This window comes from Hippocampus zosterae, chromosome 8 (genome assembly GCF_025434085.1).
Source record: "Hippocampus zosterae strain Florida chromosome 8, ASM2543408v3, whole genome shotgun sequence".
In the NCBI taxonomy this organism is placed as follows: Eukaryota; Metazoa; Chordata; class Actinopteri; order Syngnathiformes; family Syngnathidae; genus Hippocampus; species Hippocampus zosterae.
Genome location: NC_067458.1, coordinates 17,558,826 through 17,579,799, shown reverse-complemented (window position 1 = coordinate 17,579,799; position 20,974 = coordinate 17,558,826). Strand labels below are relative to the sequence as shown.

The following is a 20,974-nucleotide window of genomic DNA, read 5'->3' as shown; positions in this document are numbered from 1 at the left end:
TTAGTGATGATTTTCTTTAAAAAATCAGAAAACTGAGTCAGAATCAATGATTGTCCTTGTGTAAGTAAATAAGTGGACCTGACCTCACCCCCCCTCCCATTTAGAGCTTGACATTTTTTGAGTGACAAAAAAAATGATTGCATGGCACAAAGGATTTTTTTCTTTCTTTTTTTTTTTGTGTTGGGGTGGGGGGCAGAGGACGTTCCAGGCCCGGATGGGGCTCTCAATGCCAGTTTGCTACGCCTGCTTGCCCAGGCCTGGATTTTCCCCTCCCCCTTCTTTTCAGGCCTTGGAGAAGGTGGTGGCGGAGGTGCCCGGCTGCCCGGGGCTGGTGCCGTGGTCGTCGTGCCAACGGTCCACGCAGCGGCGGCGTGCGTTCATGAAGAAATTGCTGACGGTGCTGAGCTCCAGGCCGAGCTGCTGGGAGATGGTGATCTGCATTTCTTTGGATGGCCGCTTGTTCTCCTTGAAGATGGCGATGAGCGTGCGCCGCTGCAGGTCGGTGAAGACCAAGCGCTGCTTCTTGGGCGCGCTGTTGCGGTCTTTGTGTTGCTCCTGTTCTTTGCGCTTGCAGGCTTGGCGTGGATGGCAGCAGTGGGAGGGATGGGGATGAAAGTGGGAGGCAGAGAGGGGAAAAGAACACAAGGCAAGGTAAGTATACAAAAGTGACTTACTCTGAAGCTCGGGTCGAGTCGACGTGCTGTATGATGAAACGGAAGCCCTTTTCTTACTGGCTAGCTGTCCAAAGTTGCTCCAAAATAACTTTCTTCGAAAACCGCCTTCCAACCGAATATTTTCTCAGTTTGGGTCTGGCGCCAGTTTACATATTTACGTCTTTATCCATTGTCGGCTGCTAGAATTGTTGCGTGCCAAGCGATTCTCCAGCCTGCAGATGGATTTACGTGAACCATTTCATTCATATCAAAAATCTGTGACAATTTATTGGGAATTATTTCGCCCGCCCTCGGGGGTGACTGAACACCAGTTTTGGGAATATATTTTGATTAATATCCAAGACCCATTTGTTCTCCTTTGCTGTTAGCTACTGTTTTTTTCTGAATACTAACAACGCGAATGAGTGCTAAATAATCCCCAAAAGCAGTTCCCGGTCGCATACAAGTAAAAAACAAAACAAAATGCATTTAGGTCCTATGCAGAGCCTTCATATTTTCGAGTGTTGGGGAATTTGCTGTCTTCGGACTTAAGAATGCTGCCTGTGTTGTGAGCAACACCAGGCAGTGTGAAATGGTTGAGATAGGACAACAATGGCCGACGTTGTCTTTTGAGGTTGTCTTATTGGCAATCAGCATGCTGACGACACAAAGTCAAGCTTTGTTTGTAAAAATTCACCCTTTCTGTTTTCCCTTTTTTGGGAAAAAGTCAGGAGGTTTTTTTAACGTTCCCCCCCCCCCCCCCCCAATATATTCTCCCTACAAATTAATTTGTGTTTTGGAGTTATTCCAGAAAAAAATATGTATTTTGCCAGGAAGTTGCTCAACTCCCAATGGCTGACACCAAAAGCTGAAACTTGAACACAACTTAGTGCTCCAGTGGGACAGCCATCCAAAACACACATCAAAAAGCATTTTGAATGGATAAAGCAGCTTCTGAAATCACCCCCGACCTCAACCCCATTGAACATTTGTGGACTATACTCAAAAGCTCCACCCATGACAGAAAACCAACTCCTTTGAATAAATCATTCTTAACATTGTGCCAATAAGAGTCGTCAACTCTTCTGCCAAATTGACAGTAAGCCATAAACTTGCTGATCGGAATCTAAAAGTTGTTCAAATATGAACCACTTATTAGTGGAATCGTAATTCTGACCGTGTCTCGTTTGGAGAAAACTCAAAGTGGCTGTGAAAAGCCCCCAGAATGTCTGCTGAACAAAATTGTGCTGCGCAGCGGAATAAAATCGCATCCCAAACTTGTGCTGCTTGGTGGCAACTGGTTTGAAAGTAACACGGCTCGTAAAGTAGTCCATACGCTGGCGAGAGGAGCTTCTCCAGCTCCACTCTTATCACCTATAAAAGTTGATTTAAAGCAAATCTATGTGCCCTGCCCAGTGGGAATATTCCTTCCATCCTGCCGAGTGCAGACAAGGAGTCAGGCTGCTGCGGGGGGGTTTAAAGAGAGTGGGTGAGTGTAAGGTGGGTGTGGGCAGTGGGAGTGGGGGGGGGGGGGGACACACACACTCCTGCTGCTACTGTTTGATTCAATATTAATGCAGTTTGAGTCACGGCGGGGGACCCGAGCGAGCGTTGCACAAAAGTAAGCATTGTAGGGATTCAAAATGAGGGCTAAGAAAAGATTGTGCACAACGTGGACAGAGGAGATTTTGTGTAAGGAGAAACGAAAGAAAGGAGGGAGGGAGGGATAAAGAGGGGGCTGGCCAACGGAGGAGAAAAGCAAGATATTGACCCACTTTGCTGTAGGCACCGGCGGTGGAATGGGGGGGGGAAGCGGGGTCTCTCTGCTGGGACTGGGGTCAGACTATCCCCCGCTACCCACCCCAAGCAGGTCTACAGTCTGCTACTTCAAACGGAGCCCAGTGGAGCCCACTCGACTGGGCTCTGAGAGGGTATTTATAACCCAACCTTCCACCCCACCCCCTAAACACGAACACTCGAGACTGGCTCCTCTTCCCCGCACATTTCAAAACACTCGTTTGACGCTCGGGAGTCGGCAGAGAAGGCAGGGATTAATACTTAATAGAGTGGTGCATTGTCGGTAGGGGGTGAGGAGGCTGCAGTGGGGGGGTGGGGGCAGTGGCACGCAGGTGTACGAATGGTGAGCGGGAATGTTAAGGCACCACCGGCTCCTCAGCCGCCACCGGTCCCCCGCCGAACGAGGGATCGAAGCGCGCCTAAACGGGCTGCGCGTCCAAACTCGGCTCCCCGCTGTCCCGGTTTAAAATGGAAGGCAAAATGGGGGGCGAAGGGCAAAGAATGAGAGAAAAAGATGTCATCCACGTGCGGTCTCCATCTGCTGCCGCCGCCATTGTCTGAACGTCACCTTCGATCACCCTCGCGCTGCATCCTGGTGCATGTAAAGACGGAATTTGTTCGAACTTGTACGCAGGCTGCATTTTGTGTGTGTGTGTGTGTGTGTTTGGTGACTTAATGGGGGTGGGGGCTGGGGGTGATTGTGCTGAAGTGGCTGGAGTCAAGCAGTGGCGCTGTGTGTCTAATTACAGTGGAACAGAGCCCATTGATCAGCCATTGCAGTCCAATCTGTTTACGACAGACGTCTAACCTGCACACAGGCCCATCCATCATATTCACGTTGCACATCGACATCGCAGCTATGTATTTATGTATACGGTACTGGACACACACACACACACACACACACACACATACGTATACATGATTTCAAACCATTGGTAATTTTTCTCCACCTTGTCCAAAACCCTGCTTCCAGCTGGAGAAAAAGTGGCCCAAAGTATCTTGCAGCCACCACCCTGCTTCATTGTAGGTTGCTGTTCTTTTGGCCACGAGCATTGTTGTGTTTGCAAAAAAACATTCTTTGTGGCCAAAATATTCAACCTTGATTTCAGTAAAATGGACCAAATTCTCTCAAACCCGGCAAAACTATTGGAAGTAAAATGCTGTGCCCCCAATTACGGTATTCGAAACCTGTACAAGGTGGGCAGGAATTCAGGACTCCATTGTTAGTCATATCTCTAAATTTGACTCACTTAATTGTTTTTTTATAGTTTGTTTGTTTTTTTACGCACATTATGATTAGCTTTGGCACATGCTTTGCTAATCTTGTAGAAACAATATCAGATATGGGTTTATGCTTCTTCTACCATTGGGGAGGGAAAAAATAGATCCTGTGCAATTAGTTCTAGCCCACTCTCGTATATATAAAGCCAATGCAGGTTGACACCTCTGTCTACCACCACAATAATGAACAGTTTTTTTTTTTTTTTTTAATACCTCTAAACTGCTGCATTCGTGTCGTATTGTGTTGCCCCAATCATTGAACGAGAAATACTCTCACCGCAACATCATTATTGCATTTCAACAGCACTTCAAACAACTTTGTAAATGACGACAAGGCAGCTCATTACAGCGGATGGATCGGTGAATTCCTCTCTAAGTCTTATATCAACAACTTTGGACTGGAGGTGGAAATCAATCACAAGGGAAACTCACGAGAGCGAGCGGGATGACGAGACGGCGATTGCGCAATATGCTGGAAGAAAAACCAAACACCGATGGTGAATCAATGAACAGGCTTTAATCACGAGTAAATCAAATATTATGGTTGTACTTTTTAAAAAGATGAAAAAAAAGATCATCACATGTATTTGTGGCATGGTAAATCTTTCCTCTATTCCTGCTGTAAATACCGGAAAAGACCTTCGTCTTGCAAGCAAGAGGAGAGATTGCACAGAGCAAATGAATGCAACCATAATGCGGTACACAAGTTCTTCGACAAACACCGCAGCTGCTGTCGCACTTATACTTCACACCTGAACTGCTTCGTGATCATATACAATCGTTTGGGGTTCACAAATAACCTTGGTTGATGAGCCACATGCTGCTTCATGAAATCCATATTGACAAGACGCATTCACGCTGACGCCAAGTAGTCAGGTGACTATTTGTAACTCCTGCACAGAACCAAACCTCCATTTTCCTAGGGGACATATGTATTTGGAAGGCGAAAAAAGGCATACTGATGCACGTTTAAACTTTAAGAGTTTGTGCTTTCAAATATGTGTCTTTGTTTCTAGTTGTATGACATTACAAAAATGTGTTATAGTAATTGAATTACGTTTCGCTGACACCCTGCCTGCTCTCAAAAATATTCATGCATTGCTAAGATGATCAATGTAGACATGCATCCTTTTCTACATTGAATCTCATGCCTCTCAACCTCTCTTGATCCATTTAGTTGACCCGATGACCTCGTTCAAGTTGCTCCAACCAGTCCTTCAGGTATACATGCAGACACACACTTATGTAAAAAGTAAAATATGCACGTGTGTGTGTGTGTACACACACGCACACACACAAATCCACAAAAGACAATTTGATAGGTTTTTGCAACATGAAAATGACATTTAGTATTTTTTAATACATGCTATATAGTAAAACCAGGTTATTTTTCTTTAAAAAAAAATAATCTCAAAGCTTCTGCATTGGTTAAAATATTATTTTTTTGTGCTTTATTGTTGACTAAAATGACATTTAGGCAATGTCATTTTTATACTATATATATATATATATATATATATATATATATATATATATATAATAAATCGGCATGTATTGTATATATATATTTAAATATATATTGTATTTTTAGAATTTTTTAAATGTCAATCCTTGACCTTCAGTCGAATATGCATATTTTGGGCATTTTATTGTTTCAAAAGACTGACGTTTATTTTTGCGTATGGATTTGTATAAAATATGTTGAATGAATGAATGTTTATAGGTACAATACATGAACCTGTAATTCGTGTGTTCCTGCCCGGTCGTCCACGGCTTGCCACTCGGCCTTTCATCCGCCGGGTGTCGCTCTCGCCCCCGCCCTTCTTTGGCAACGGGGGCGCCACGATGCGTTGCCTTTGCTACAGGCGCTGGATTTACTAATCAATATCGATCGATCCGGTGAGGAAGGGGGCCCTGATTACTGAACCAAACTCAGCGTAGAAAGGGGGGCCGGTGGGGGGGAAAAATCGATCATTGCAGCTTTTAGAGCTCCAGTGGGCACCACCGAGCAGAGGGGGCGGACGTACACAAAGAAGCAGCCGGGACACGAGCGCGCATTTGTGGCGTTGCAAAGCTCCCCGCGGCTTCCTCGGCCCCGGGGGGACTTGTCAGAAACGGCGGCTTATCCCTCGGGCGACATGTTTTTGCGGAATACATTTACTTTTATAACACGATATCATGCATGGGCAAATAAGCAGCGAGTTACGGAGTCTTGTGGGAATCTTATTATTAATCTTATTTCTTATTATTTGGCCCCGTTACCCTACCGCCCCCCCCCTCACACACACACACAGCGACCATGGCATTAATATTCCTCTTCCCAGCGACAAACCGAGCGAGGTTAAGGGAAAGGCACATGGCTGTTCAATAATCGATCGATGGATTCGTGAATAATTCGTGTGTGAAATTCACTTGGTCCAATTAATTATGGCCCGGAGGAGGAGTGGGTGGAGAATCATGGTGGGCAAGACAGCCCAGGAAATGGGAGGAAAATAATCGCATGTGGCACACGTGTACATTCGTGTGATCTTGGAAAACATTTACAGTAGTGCGCAAACCTCTGACGCAAAGTACCAGTTTTATATCTAAAAAATGTCATACATGTAGCAACACTATAACATTGGGCATTAGAACGTTAACACTGCAAGATAACAATGCAATACATACTGATTTATATAGCGCTTTCACAACAGCAGCAGCTGTAACAAAACGCTTAACAAAACAGTTAGCATAAAGTAAAATAATAAACACAACAGATAACATAAAACACGAACGGGAAAAATATTAAGTCACGGTTCAATTAAAACGCATTGCACGGAGGTTAAATCCAAATTGTACCAAACGAAATGTTTAAAATCAAACGGTTCTAAAAACGAACTTAACTTGAATATTGAATTTAACTTGAATACCACTGAACATCTCTCTTACCATGCATAATCAAAATGTAGGTTACCAAATCTGTCAACAAGGCAGACTGCGCATGCGGATAGTGACGTCATTCGGGAAATATATGTACCGTGAGCCTCATCATTAACCAAACTACACTGGATGCGTTCGAAATCACTACATCTGCTATTTCGTACCCTATATGCCATTTTTTTACTGTCGTGCTGTTTGAATATATGTATCAGTCATTCCTTTCAAGTGATTATTTTTTCAAACTCATTCTACGCTTCAAAAAGGGAATGACAATGGACACCAGTAAAGCAGAATAATAAAAGCAGAATGATGCATTGCGCCGATAGGATGACAAATTCAAGCACTGTGGCATGAAAATGTCTACAAAGAACAATACATCACAGCAAGGCTGTACTGTATATTTAATCCAGAGGGTCCGCAATAAGGGCCCTGGGGCCATTTGTGGCCTGCTATCCATTTTTCAGTGGCCCGCGACATGACAAAAAAAAAAGTTTAGTTTTTTTTTTCTTTTATCTTATTTGACATGAGCCATTGGGTTAGATAAAAGGTTAAGGGGCACAGGGTGAGAAAGGAGGGTGTCAGAATAATAGGTGCCATTACTATAATTCCATTTTTGAGGAAAAAATAGTCTATTCCACTTTGTGCTCTATGACTGATTTCTGAAGACGTCACATGAATGATCCTCAACTGTTGAAGAAATTATCCCTTGACAACAATTTGTCTTTTCTTTTTTTTGGTTCTGAATGGGGAGATCAGATTTGCCTGCTGTCAATCACTGAGCTAGATCTACTCTGTGAGATAGATGGCCACTCTAAAAACTTCAACTTTAACACCTATAACAGAAAGGTGATGAAATTAAATAGACAATATAAATATAGTATTATTGTCGGCTTAACTAAAGTTAGCGTGTCTCAAAAAAATGAAGAATTTGAAAGTGGCCCTTTCATCCTTCCATTTCATCCATCCCTCAAATAAAAAATGTTTGGAGACCCCTGACTTAATTTTAAACAGCATAGTTTACTTTTTAGTTCACCAAAACGTCCAGTAGAAACCAATGATTCTTTTTCATACAACTTGAGGGAATGACACTTGAAGATTACCTTGACTCACGACCACTTCACACAATACAAAGTTACAAGGACGCTTCAGAGCTCTACCGCTAGATGGCGGCAGCAAACGTGACAACATGCAGTGACCGTCGTTGCGCATTGATGTCCTCGCAGTGAAACAACACTCAGTTGGTGGCACGAGCCCACCAAGAAGAAAGGACAAAACATTACGGACATTTGTGTTCATACAAGGTTGAGCATTGTTTTGCATGAGCTACTGTGTTTATATATGGCACCGTACTGCTGAGTGCAAATGTTCTTGTTTGAAAAAAAATCACATATTTGCAGATTTTTTTCCCCAATATTTATTTTTCGTTTTTATCGTAGATGTTTTTTTTTGGGGGGGGGGGGTGAAAACATACGCATAATGATTTTTATCCATCCATCCATTTTCTAATCCGCTTACCCTCACAAGGGTCGCAGGCGTGCTAGAACCTATCTCAGCCGTCTTCGGGCAGTCAGCAAGGTTCATCTAAGTGTGCCCTGCCAATCGCAGGGCACACTTAGATGAACATCCTTCCGTGCTCACAATCACACCTAGTGACAATTTTGAGTGTTCCGTGATTCTGCCATGCATGATTTTGGAATGTGGGAGGAAACCGGAGAACCCGGAGGAAACCCACACAGCCACGGGAGAATATGCAAACTCCACACAAGAATGCCGGTGCCAGAATCAAACCCTGCACCTCTACACTGTGAGGCAAACGTGCTCACCAGTTGCCCACCGTGCCGCCGCATTCCCATTCATTTCAATGGTCAAAGATAATTTGTAATACAAGCTTGGTCATGAAATGAATTAAACTCGCATGTAGAGGTACCCGACCTCTTGGCAGTTCAGCTCAGCAAATTCACTTCTCTTTTTTTCTTCTTTTTTTAACCGAACGGAATCTCTCTCTCTCTCTCTCTCTCTCTCTCTCTCTCTCTCTCATATATATATATGTAAATGAGGGGGGTCCACTGTAGTTTATTGCAGCTCCACAGCATTTGGGCTAGCCGTGTGTGTGAGTTTTTTTCTTCTTTTTTCCCCTTTTCCTTAATTTGAAAGGCATTCTGCAAGTTTGGTCTGATCAATTCCGTGCATGGGACGCAGTTTGCCCAAATAGAGTTATGCGCGCGCGAGTGAGTGTGTGCGTATGCGTGTGTGTGTGCGTGTGGGTGGAGTGAGATTTTGTGTGTGTGTGTGTGTCAGTCCGACAGACGTGCAGGCTGCAGGCCAAAAAAGCGGGCCAAGAAAAATCCTCGCAGCTCAATAGCGACCGCGTGTAATGAGTGCGAATTGGCGTTAATGCACTGATAACGGGACACAATTTGTTGCTTGGCCCTCCTGCAAGGCATTGCTCCTCCAACTCCTCCACGCCCGCTCGTCGCTAAATAAGGTCGCCAGAATATTAGAAACAGCTCTCAGGTGTGTGTGCGTGTGTGCGTGTGTGCGTGTGTGCGTGTGTGTGTGTGGTGGGGGTTGGGGGGCATGTTCCATGTTCTTTGTACTTTATTAGCAGCCCTGGGGTGCACGCACTAATGAGCGCCGCAATCGGCACCCGAGTAATTAAATGCACTCGAGCGTTTTGAGAGAGTCTGGTTTTTAAGAAGCGCGATGATTATGACTATTACCGCCGCTTTAATTGCACATCTTGCAGCCATTCGTTTCCAACTCGCGTCTTATGTGAGATTAAACATTGATTTCGTCCACTTCATTTCTTTTAAGCAGCTACGCGTGATGAACGTTCGCGTTGAAGCGCGCGTGTGCGACTGCACGTTTGGGGTTTCAACGAAACGGTCACGATGGAAGATGTGGTTCAAAGTTATTTCGTAAATTAAGGAAGTTTTATCAAAGTTGATGCGCAGGTGAATTTGCCAATATTGGAGTCGCTGCAAATGTGTGCAGCGTTTTTACGAATTATAAAAGTGGAATTGCGCGGAAACCTTTTCTATAATAATAATATTCGCTAATTGTATTCACCTGTTCATATTTTCTATTCGTACAAAAATACCAAAAACACGCACACACTTTTATTTACTCTCACAACCCAAAATCCGTCAATTTTTTTAAATTCATGTGTGCAAATGATCTATAGATAAAAACGGACCTATTTTGTTTTGTCTCGCAAACGTGCGCGCGCACCCCGTTGAATGATTCACACAAATAAATCGATTATTAGAAAGCAGACGGGCAAACGAAGGACAAAAACACTGGTTACCTGTTAGATTTAAATATCGTATCATGCCGAGTGCGTTTGCGCGGACGTCGATTCATTTCCCAATCGATTTCACACTCGTTTTGCTCTTTTTGTGCACGCGCGCTCGTGTGTGTCTTTGTGAAGACTAAGCTAGTAAATTGCAAAATTAGTCTTTCATTTTAAATAGGACGGCTTCAAAAAAACGTTTTTGAAGGTTGATCGTGGCAAATGTGAATTGTCTTGGAAATTGTTTATTTTGTGGTATTATCGTGCCAGACCCAAGTTGTAAAAAAATTCGAAAGAGAACGCGTGACAACATGCGGACGGTTTGAATTGATACACACGCAGGCACGCGCACAAACGTTAAATCTTCTCTGGAGATTTCCACGGTTAATACCAGATGAAATTGCCTTTTCGAAAACTGGCACCTCTCAATTGGATTGGATACTTTTGTTCTATTAAGCAAGCCATTATCGGCCCTTTAATAACCGACGCGGCCTGTCAACTGTGCCAGATAAGCAGACAACACACCGACCACAATATTAGGTACGTCTAACGGCATTCCAAATTACAAGTGCTCGATTAAAAAAATAATAATAATACGGAAAAACCTTGCCTTGATAAAAACGACGACTAATGATATATTTATTATGATTTGTAATATCTCGGTTGCACTTTTCTCACTGCACTTTTCCACCACAATGATGGAAATGTATTTTGTGTGTGTGTGTGTACATTTTGAGAAGTTTCCAACATGATATGCCACGCAAGTTAGCTTTTGCGCCAAACCTCATTGACTTTCGCCCCGTTTTTTTGCATTCTCCCAAAAATGTACACCAAGACGTGGATATTTAATGTTTTCACGGTCGATAGTCATACTTCCCCGCACAGCTAAAGAATTCGGCTCTATCTCAGGCTTGCATAACAGAACCTGCATTGCGCAGTTTAATTGCACGACTAACCCCCCACTTACCTTTTTCTGGCACGCACGCACGTTCTTTAGACTGTGATTCCGATTGAGCGCCCTGGGTCAAAACCTATGATTTTTTTTTAACACACACCACACAAGCGCCACAAGGACGAATAACCAGATTGAATTCTGATTATCTCGTCTTCTTTGTGTATATTTGCCTGGGAAATAAGTGCGCGTGCACGGCATTAACCCTTTTGAGGCTATCTGCGTGCATTCGGTCGACTCTGGCAGCAATTTGATTTAAAGGTCATTCTCTCCTATCGATCCGCTTTGGCGAGGGTGGGGGGCGGGTTGCGCGGGCGTGGGGGGTGTAGAAATTGATCATGTGAAATAAAAGAGACGGTATGGGAGACTGTACAGAGTCCAGACCTCCTCGGTTGCATTTGTAATTGTCGGCGGCGGCCCCCCCGAGTGCGAATTGGAGCGAGAACGTGGGAGAGAGAGCGCGTGCGACTCGACTCGGCTGCACACCAGTTTGACTTTCTATTAGAATCGCATTAGTTTTGAATAATAGGCACGACCCCATGCATGAGAGCGGTGTGGGATGCATAACGAAGAAGTTCAATGCTCGTGAACTTTGGATCAGAAGAAAGCAGGAGGAGGGAAAAAAAGGTTGCAATGTTGTTTGACGTCACGTCCTGAACGGCGGGCGGCGCTTAATGGGAGAAATGGTGTCTGCGTGATATTGGTGGGTGGGAGTAAAGGGGTGTTAAGGGAGCTGGGGGAGGTGGGGTGCGTGGCTCGGCTCCAGGGATGGAAAGCAGAGGTCAGGGAATGGAAATCGATACATATTCAGGGCTAGGCCACATCGGCTTCCTAACTAACAATGTGGGGCCGCAAGAGCCACTCACAAGCTTGCTCGCATCCGCGCCGAGGGAGCAGGAATCCCACGCGTGCACTTCCGCTTTGCCTCGTACGCGTATAAGAAGGAGGACGATGTCAGTTTAATTCTAAATACAGCGCGTTGTGTCCTCAACGCTTTTTGGGGTACCGTCAAACAGGAAAAATTCACATTACAATCAAGACAAATGACAATATTTGTCATAGAGCTATTTTCTAATTGCAATTATTTGTCCGAAATGTGCTGCAGGGTTTTTTTTTCCAGTTAAACATTAAAAATAAAATAAAAGAATAGCTGACGTTGAGCTCAACGTCTTTGGACGGCAGTCGACAATGACTGGAGCACGTCCATCCTGAATTCTTTATCATCGATTCATCCCTCTCTTTCATGGCATCAACTTGCTTGTGTGAAATGGACAAAATGTCAACAATAAAAGAAAAGAAATGCACTCACCTTTTGCAGCCTTTCCACTATGCCGAATTACAAGTCCCTGTCCGACATTATGTCCATTTGACGTTCGCACTACGTTTATCTAAACAAAGATGCCGCAAACAATCCAGCCAGATATTTTTATGACCACTGTTGCCACGCTTACTTAAAAAAAAAAAAGTTCTAATATTTGTTTCTTGACGGGTCACGGCACCAAAACATCAATGCGAGTTAGTTTCTATGGGGTTTTGCATTGTGTGACTTTCGACAGACAAAATGTTTGGTTGAATACAAAATGATTCTCTTTCTCCCCCCCAGTAAACCTCAAGTCGGAGTCTCAAAAAACAGCTTGAGGCAAGTACTCAGCCTACGCATTGAAGAATTGTTCGCTATCTGCCAAAGTGCTCCTTGTTATGAAGTTTGCTGACCCCATCCAGCGCATGAAACTCAAGACCAAGAATTTGTACGAGCAACAGCTGGAATCTCAAAGAATTCTTAAGTTGAGGTACTACTGCATACCTGCACATCTTTGCAACTAAACATGAAATGTTACGTAACAAGTAGCGTCGCACATATGATGGCTTCTTTAGAGGTAGCAAATAAGCTGAACCCGACTCAAGAGTGCCTCTGCTGGTTGCATCAATCAATTACACCAAGGGCTGATTTGAAGATGAGAAATTTCAGGGTGTTGATAGATTTGGTGCCCGAGCACAATGAGGGTGGGGGTCGGGAGGGGGCGGGGGGGCTATTTCATTAACTTGAATAGTTTGGGCTTCGAGGAGCTCTTACATCACATAAAAAACAATATCAAGTTCCAAATTATTCACTAGTTGTTAATAAATGCCACATTTACAGTACAGGATGACACTGGAGTGGATTTTCACCCCCCCCTGCTCATGCCACTCACACAGGAAAAAAAATCCTATCCCAGTCCTGGTCTAGAGACTTTCAAATTATTTAAAATGATATATTTTTAAAAATCCCACTGGATAATCCCACTCCTGTCTGCTCCTGGGAACATTTTACCTGTACCGTCCCAATCCTGTGATTAAATGTCAAGTTGACAATTGCGTTCATATTGAGAAACAGGAAACTCATTGGATGGTATACCCTATCGATTCGAACTGAACCGACCTGAATCGAATCGTCCCACTTGAACCCTTTCACACACCCTGTAACCTGAAAACATGATAGGCTGTCCACTGTAGTAACCGCTGTCCCTGAAAGGGTTCAAACGTACCATCTTTGTGTCAAATTGTCTTTTGCAGAAGAGATGCAAACTCCTATTTGTGCCCTTACTACAAATGTGCCTGTTTGGAACCCAATTTGGCTCTCTACCCTAGTTGATGGACTCCTGCTGTAGCCCTTCTTTCAACACTCTGAGAATCTTGAGACTCCAAGGTGACGTTTTTTTTCGAGTTACCCTTTTCCAACGCAAAATAATTGTGTTCCACTCTTGTATTGGTTTCCAAGCATTTGCACAATTTCTCAGAAAAGGGGCTTCATCTTACATGCATGATTGGTTCTTATCATTTAGTATCGCTGGACAACACCCGATTTGCCTCTGTACTTTACAAAAAGTACAATGGCATACTTCTTCCCTGCCCAATTTGTTTTGTACCACCAGTTTGTCAAATAAAGATCTCTCTCTAATTTGGAGTCCACATCCATTGGTGGGTTCCATCAGCGAGATCATCACGCGTCGTGAAACAGCCTCGGGGGTTTGACCTGCGGTAAAACGAGCGCCTCGGCTTTCCCGCAAGCGGCTTTGAAAGGTTGTACACCAAGGCGTGTCTCTTTGGCTACTTGCATCGCGCGCCGGCCGACTCGCTGCGTGAGCGCTTAACGAACGAGGCTCCCAAACCGCAGCCGCGCCGTTTACTCCCATGCCTCCCCACCGCCGCCATCAATTATTAAAGGGGAGCAATCGATCATCTCGCCAGCTTACATTCAGATTTATTAATGTTTTTTTTTTTTTGCCATCAATCATAGTAAATATATACGTTCTATCCAATTAGAAGCCATGCCTTGTCAAGGCTCCAAAAGAAGAAGTGCTGATTGTTTATTTTGTGATCAGCTCAGTTTGGATCTCCTCGGATCCATGTTGTGATCGACACCATTGTGGATTGCGCTATTGATCCACGGCTGGGAGCTGTTGGATGAAATAATTGTGTTTCGGGCCTACAAGAATGTGATTAACCATGTGTTGAGGCAGCGAGAGTTCGCCACCTTGAACTGTCCTTAAACTGAAGGGCAAAAAAAAAAACGCAGGGCGTGTGGGGGGGTTGCCTCCGCGGAATCGTTCAGCATCACGGAAAGCATTACCGACTCAAACTACGTGCTTTCTAATAGGTCATAAAATCAAGTTATTAGACTGTAACGCTTTTAATAGAATAAGGGCAACAATTGCCGGCGACTTTTAATTGCCAGTGTGTGGCGGATGTGCATAAGTCCACTGAATAAAGGCCCCTCATTCTCCTCCTAAATAACGCCCGCCGCCCCTCCTTGCAACCTTTTTTTTTTTGTCCAGCGAGTCCTGACCTAAGCTCCCTGGAACGTGCCTCGGCCATTCATATGCAAATGAGCCAACTGTGCTTTTTTTGTTGTTGTTGAAGGTTTATTGGCAAGAATGTGTGTGTGTAGAGTAGAGGAATTAAAATAGTGCAACAGGGAAATGAAATGGAGACAATAACGCTGCTGTGTGTGGAATAAATGTACAAAAGGGGTGGGGACTTTTTGTATATAAATGGATGGAAAAAAAGAACAAATTATGTGCATTTATGGGTTCAATTAATCGACACCATTGATATATGACGGTATAAAATCAATTAATGGCTGTTTTTTGGGAGGCTTTTTTTTATCCCCCAAAAGTAGACCAAGGTAAATAATCATCAAACGGTAACACTTTATTTATTATTTTATATATTTTTTTAACATTATGTGTTCAATAGATGTTGGCAATGGTGTTGACAACGAGTTTTTTTGGCTGTTTTGCTTCATCTTGAACTTAACCCTAGACTAGGCAGAAGGAATTACAAACTGTTCCAAACAGGTACTCAATGGTCGGGCTTCTGCTCGAAGGCAAAAACATGTCAGGGAAAGCCTACTAGAACAGCTAAACTTGATTTGGAGTTTGACGGAGCTCAGTGAATAATTTAAATGGTGGGAGGTGTGTATTGAGTCCCATTTAAGATGACTTTGAACGTGAGTGGTTGGTTTCTAACCACACAGCCACATCTCACTCATAAGAGGGTGTGTGCACTTATGCAACTCACTTTATTCATCCTCCCCCATCTTCAAAAGTTTTAAAAATTCAATTTAGTGGCACTTTTCATAGGGTACATAAATGGTGGCAAAAGGTCTGAAATTATGTGTCTTGGTCTCATTTTTTTTCATATCACAAAAACATTGCCTTTGTGCAGGAGTGTGTAAACTTTTTATATCCACTGTACTGTCTATAAATTCCCCCAAAGAACTTTTGGTTCCTTACCACCTAAGTTTTGGAAGCTCCGTAATACTGCAGCCCCTGTTTTTGTAATTGTACTTACATTTATGGGAAAAAAAGGATGCCATGATTCTCAAGATGATCATTTATATTCATTTTTCATGTCCTTTAAAAATTGCGTCGCGGGGCCATAGGTTGCCCACCACAGATATTTCTTCTTTCCCAGGCTTTTCTACGCTAAGTACAAATAATCTTTTTTTTTTAAATTATGCAGTGATAAAGCAAATGTTTATTATCACGAATAATTGGTGGGCTAAATGTGGTTTTACAAAAATTGTCTGGCAAGCCATACTGCCCACGGCACATGAGTCAATTCGGTTATTTCCTATTTTGGTTCCCAACCATAAATTTGACTTCCTAAATGTATGTAGAAAAAAAATGACACAGTGATTGAACCACTGTTGAATATTTCACCCCCCCAACTGTGATTTGGAACCAAATGGTGGCTGTTGCCCATTTCAGAAGTTGACTTCTGCAGCCCTGTTCTTTTTATTTTTTCTTCGACAAGTCTCCAAAAGATACTTTTATGTTTTTCAAACTGCACAACCATTGATATATAACGCCTCTAAAGAACAAGGAGGCAATTGTACATCGCGATCCTTCTTTAGTGCAAACATCTTTTTAAAATAAATGACACTCCCGGTGATATTTCCTGAAAATCTAAGTTAAGGAACAGCCATAAAAAAAGACACATTTGGAACAGACGCCACACATAAAAGAAATGAAACACTGTGACAACGCTATCAGAGAAATTGCTTTTTTTTTTTTTAATAGCAGCTGTCTTTTTACTACAGCACCCCCCCCCCTCTCCACCCCCTGTGCATCCCCCACCCCCTTTACATCTACAATACACCCCTCTCATTCTCCTGCAGGGGAGAGACCAATGGGAGAGAGTGCTGAGGCGGGATAATTGATAGATGCACTGGCTATCCTTATCGATCAGGCCCGTATTGATCCCACCAAATACATTGAGATGGAGTGTGGAATTCAACACAGATGCAAAAGACGAATTGTTTTCGCCGTTAATGCCTCCTCCTTTAAACGTCTCTTCCAATGCACTGTCTTGTTTACATCGAAGCCGCTATTCATTCGTGGATCAAATGTAAAAATGGGGTCTTCTTTTAGGAAAAGTACATCCATCTTTTTTGTTTGTTTGGTTTGTTTTTTTTTTTTTACTTGCTGAGGCTCTGCAAGAGGACTGCATTGGAGCCTCTGGGTGTTTGCTCCATTAGTCGTGAAGGGCATGCACAGTCCCCCTAAAACGAGGCATGTCTACTCATCACACAGTATTTGTGTGTGTGTGTGTGTGTGTGTGTGTCTGTGTGTGTGTGTGTATGTGTGTGTGTGTGCGTGCATGCATGTACAGACAGTGGCATTTTCGCATTAGCTAAGCAGGGCGGCTTGCATTGATTTGTGCGACTGTGATGAATTTGGAATAGTAATTTGAAGTTATTGATTGATGTGGCCCAGCGAGCCTCACTTTCAGCATAGTGCACCCCCCACCTCTCTCTCTCACACACACACACACACACACACACACACACACACACACACACAGGGCCCATGCATGCACCCAGGGTAACGTTAATTTTAAAAGCAATCAGTCAAATAATTTGCATACAGGCCATTTGTCATTTTGTCCCTATATGGGCGCCATTTTGGCTCTTGGTCGTTCAAAAAAAAAAAACAAGCTAAAGCTGCATTTTGCTAAATAAAAACATTTTTTTTTGCTTTCGTTCAAGGTAATAGATTTAAGCACACCTCAGCACCACCTTGTCTTCACCCCCACGACGGATATTGGCGGCTTTTATCCCTTATATAGAGTGTTGAAGATATAAAAGCCCGCACAGCCCAATTAGCTTTAACTGCGGTGGCACTTAAAGAGACAATTGCGGGTCGGCGTTTCAATCTTTATTTACCAGAAACCCCAGCCGGGGAAAAAAAACGCGCTGAGAAACAATTTACATGCCAATTAAGTGCTTTTCAATAAGGCATCGACTGGAACTAAAATATGCCACTATAGCCTGCCTTAATTGAAGTGTTGCCTTGAAAAACGACTCACAAAAAAAAGGGAAAAAAAACAGGGAGGGGGTGATTGACGTCTAACGGGTCTTTTACAGCAAAGAGGCGTCGATGAGAGCTTTTAAGCTCAGCTCGAGTGTTTTTATTTAAGTCTTCATCGACGAGAATGATAGGGAGACGTGTTTTTCTGCACACACGAAAAGCAACAGAGGAGGATTCGCGGGGGGGGGGGGGGGGTCCGACAAAACGGCTCCTCGTTTTTGAAGAGAATGTGCGCATCTGTTTTTGGCTGCCTTGATCCAAATCGATCATTTATCAGAGCGCCACTCTGAGAGGGGACGCCTGGACCTAAAGTATTGATCCACGGGAGGTCATGCACCCCTCCCCTCCCCCCTCCTCAGCTTCATCTCTTGGAGGCCATCCTTATTTGCAAAGATGCATTTATTTATTTGGGGGGCGGGGGGTGCAAAACCAAAATTTGTTTGCAGTCCAATTTATTTGTATTTAATGAGTTGCGCGTTTGGGAAAGAGCATAAAACGCCTGCGTGAAATTGATGCGAACTTGCGCAAATCAAACTCGCCCCCCCCCCCACCCACGCCAGTCTGTTTACAGCATCAATCAAAGAGAAAGGCCAACATTTAACTCCCTTCAACCAAGTTTGACTCGATAGAATCGACTCATAACTCGTAGTAATGTCCGTTTGACTGCCATCGACAGTCTCGCCACATTGACTTTGGATTGATCCGGTCGGGGAGGGGGGGGGGGCACCGCCGTTGAAGTGGGGCCGCCTCGTCACTCACCTGCAAGCCTCAGCGCCGACATCCGCTGGAATTCGGGCTCCTGGAGCCACTTCCACATCCTCCGGAAGGTCTCGCGGCCCGACTTGAGTTTACTCCACGGTTTAGGGTTCCGCAGCAGGTCGGACAGGGTGCCCTGCGAGCGGCACAAGATCCTCTGGGCGAAGATGGCCTGCGGGATGCTGTAGCGCTTGAGCTCGGCCGTTATTCGCTGCGCCACCTCCTTGGTGTTGATCTCCTCCACCTGGCCGGACCCGCCCCCCTGCGCGCCCCCGACCACCGCCTGCCGATCCCGCTCCGACAGCATGGAGCCGTTGGCCTGAGAGTGCGGGTGGCCGTGGTGGTGGATGCCGTTGAGGGACGTCATGAGGCCGGCGGCGCCGTGACCGCCGAGCCCCCGCGCCAGGTGCTCCTCGCCCCTCGACAGCATGGCGGCGTGGGAATCGAACCCGCCCGCCGAGAGCATCTTGTCGTTGGACAGGTGAGCTCCGGGGCCGTAGGCGCCGAGCGACTGCTGGGAGCCGTGCAAGGGTCCGAGGCCGTTGGAAAGGGGGGACAGCGACTGGCCCATGCCGGACATGTCCTTGGGGTAGTGGCCGTACAGGTTGCTCATGGAGGCGAGGCTGCGGTCGTCCCGCATGAGCGTGAAGCTGCCGCTCACGTTGCCCGCCGCCAGCCGCTGGTGCGCCGGGTGGTGGTGATGCGCGTGCGGGTGCGGGTGCGGGTGGTGGAACTTCTCCGACACGGTGGAGATGGGCGGCAGGTGCTGCAGCGGCGTCAAGGTGGTGTAGGTGCTGCTCAGGCTCATCCCCCCCGAGTCGCACGACATGCTCATGGCCGGGTGCAAGGGACCGGAGAGCGCGTGGTCGGCGCGATAGTCGCCCGCGCCCTCCAAGATGGAGGCCATGCTGGACACCATGGCCGAGCGGCCGTGGGACGACACCAAGTTCCGGTGCGACGCCGCCGACGGCTGCCGCGCGTGGTGGGGGGAGTTCATGAGGTCCCCGCTTTGGTGGGAGTGAGCCACGCCGTGCAGGTTGCCAATGTTCTCCATTGTAAGCTCCATGTTTGGGGGAGGAAATCAAGAGGGGGGTGGGTGGGTGGGGGGGGATCTTTAATTCCACCCCGCTCGGACGGACGGACGCACGCACGCACACGCGCTCTGTCTGGTCTCGCTCCTCTCCTCGCTCCTCTCCTTTCCTTGCCGATAAATTGGGAACGATTTCAAAGCCGAGCCATTGATTGCGGTTGTTTGTCTGCAGTCAATCCAGCATGGTCCTCTCTCTCCTAGTGGCGCCAACCTCTGCTCGTTTTCCTCTTCTCTCTCTCTCTCTCTCTCTCGCTCTCGCTCTTTCTGTGCGTGTGGACGTTCACGTCGTAGCAGCCAGCCTGTGCGCATGTGCGCGCCCCCGCGGCGTATCCTCCAACGCGCGCGCTCTCGGTAAGGGGATGGACCTGACGTCACCTCGACGTGTCCAACTTGATTGGGTCGCGTACGGGGAACTCAACTCCAGCCCTCGAGATTGCATTAGGCGGCAGCGTCGGCGTCCGCGATGATAAACAAAAAAAAAGGTACAGTCTTGAGCAACATTTACTTTCAGGAGGATAACGGCAGGATTCTTCCTTGTTGTTTTGTGATAAAACGCAGTGTGCCACGTGTTCTGCGTGTGAAAGGTTCAATATTCATAACGCTAGGCCACGTGGAGTTTTCAACATTCGATAGTTCCCGTCGCAGTGCCTTTAATCACCAACACGGTGCATCATTTATTAATGCTAAAAAGTGGATATTGAATTTGCGAGATGCATGCAAGATGATTTGTGTGTCGGTGCTTCATGCGTCACATTGAGTGCACAAAGCCTGACCTTTAACCACCACGTATTTTAAGCACAGCAAACACTCATTTGGAATGTTCGGGCTGAGCGGGCCTTGGGTGGATAGCCGGGACATGGCAACAAATCTCCTATGATGTGAAATTGAGTTTATTGTGCATCATTTTAGTGTCTGGGATCAACACCAATTTCAACTCCCCACTCCGGGTATGATTCTAAAATGATGCATCGTCCAAATTATTAAGTTAAAATATGTTTTCAAAGGGGCAGCTCAGTGATTTACCGGTTAACATGTCCGCCTCACTGAACAGAGGTTCAGGAATCGATTCCTTCCCGTGTCGCGTTTGCATGTCTACCCCCACCCCAAGCCCGCACCTGCGTTGTTTTTTTTCCAGGTACTCCAGTTTCCTCCCACATCTAAGTCAAAATGTAGAATTCAAATTTTAAACATACAGTAAGACGTAGAAGGAGACTTTGCCTCAGTGTGCATCTAAAGCACCAGTGTCAAAGTCAAGGCCCGGGGGCCAGATCTGGCCCCTCATATCATTTTATGTGGCCCGCGAATGCATGTTAAGTTCCATGATGCTTACTAAAGTCTGAACCAAAATTTCAAATTGTCATATGTAATCCACAATAA

The 20,974-nt window shown here is 45.3% G+C and overlaps 1 protein-coding gene and 1 long non-coding RNA gene across 2 annotated transcripts; one reads left to right on the top strand and one right to left on the bottom strand.

Annotated features, from left to right (window-relative positions):
- Positions 1-163: 163 nt before the first annotated feature.
- onecut3a (one cut homeobox 3a) lies at positions 164-20,072 on the bottom strand. The gene is made up of 2 exons (XM_052074815.1): positions 18,511-20,072; positions 164-575 (listed from the first exon to the last, which is right to left on the bottom strand). The coding sequence occupies exons 1-2, from the start codon at positions 19,571-19,573 to the stop codon at positions 283-285; spliced, it is 1,356 nt and encodes a 451-aa protein (XP_051930775.1). The 5' UTR covers positions 19,574-20,072; the 3' UTR covers positions 164-282.
- Positions 409-13,835, top strand: LOC127606491 (uncharacterized). Its single transcript, XR_007963800.1, has 5 exons — positions 409-498; positions 575-651; positions 4,912-4,955; positions 12,501-12,687; positions 13,451-13,835. It is a non-coding gene; the product is annotated as an uncharacterized LOC127606491 (long non-coding RNA).
- Positions 20,073-20,974: the final 902 nt, after the last annotated feature.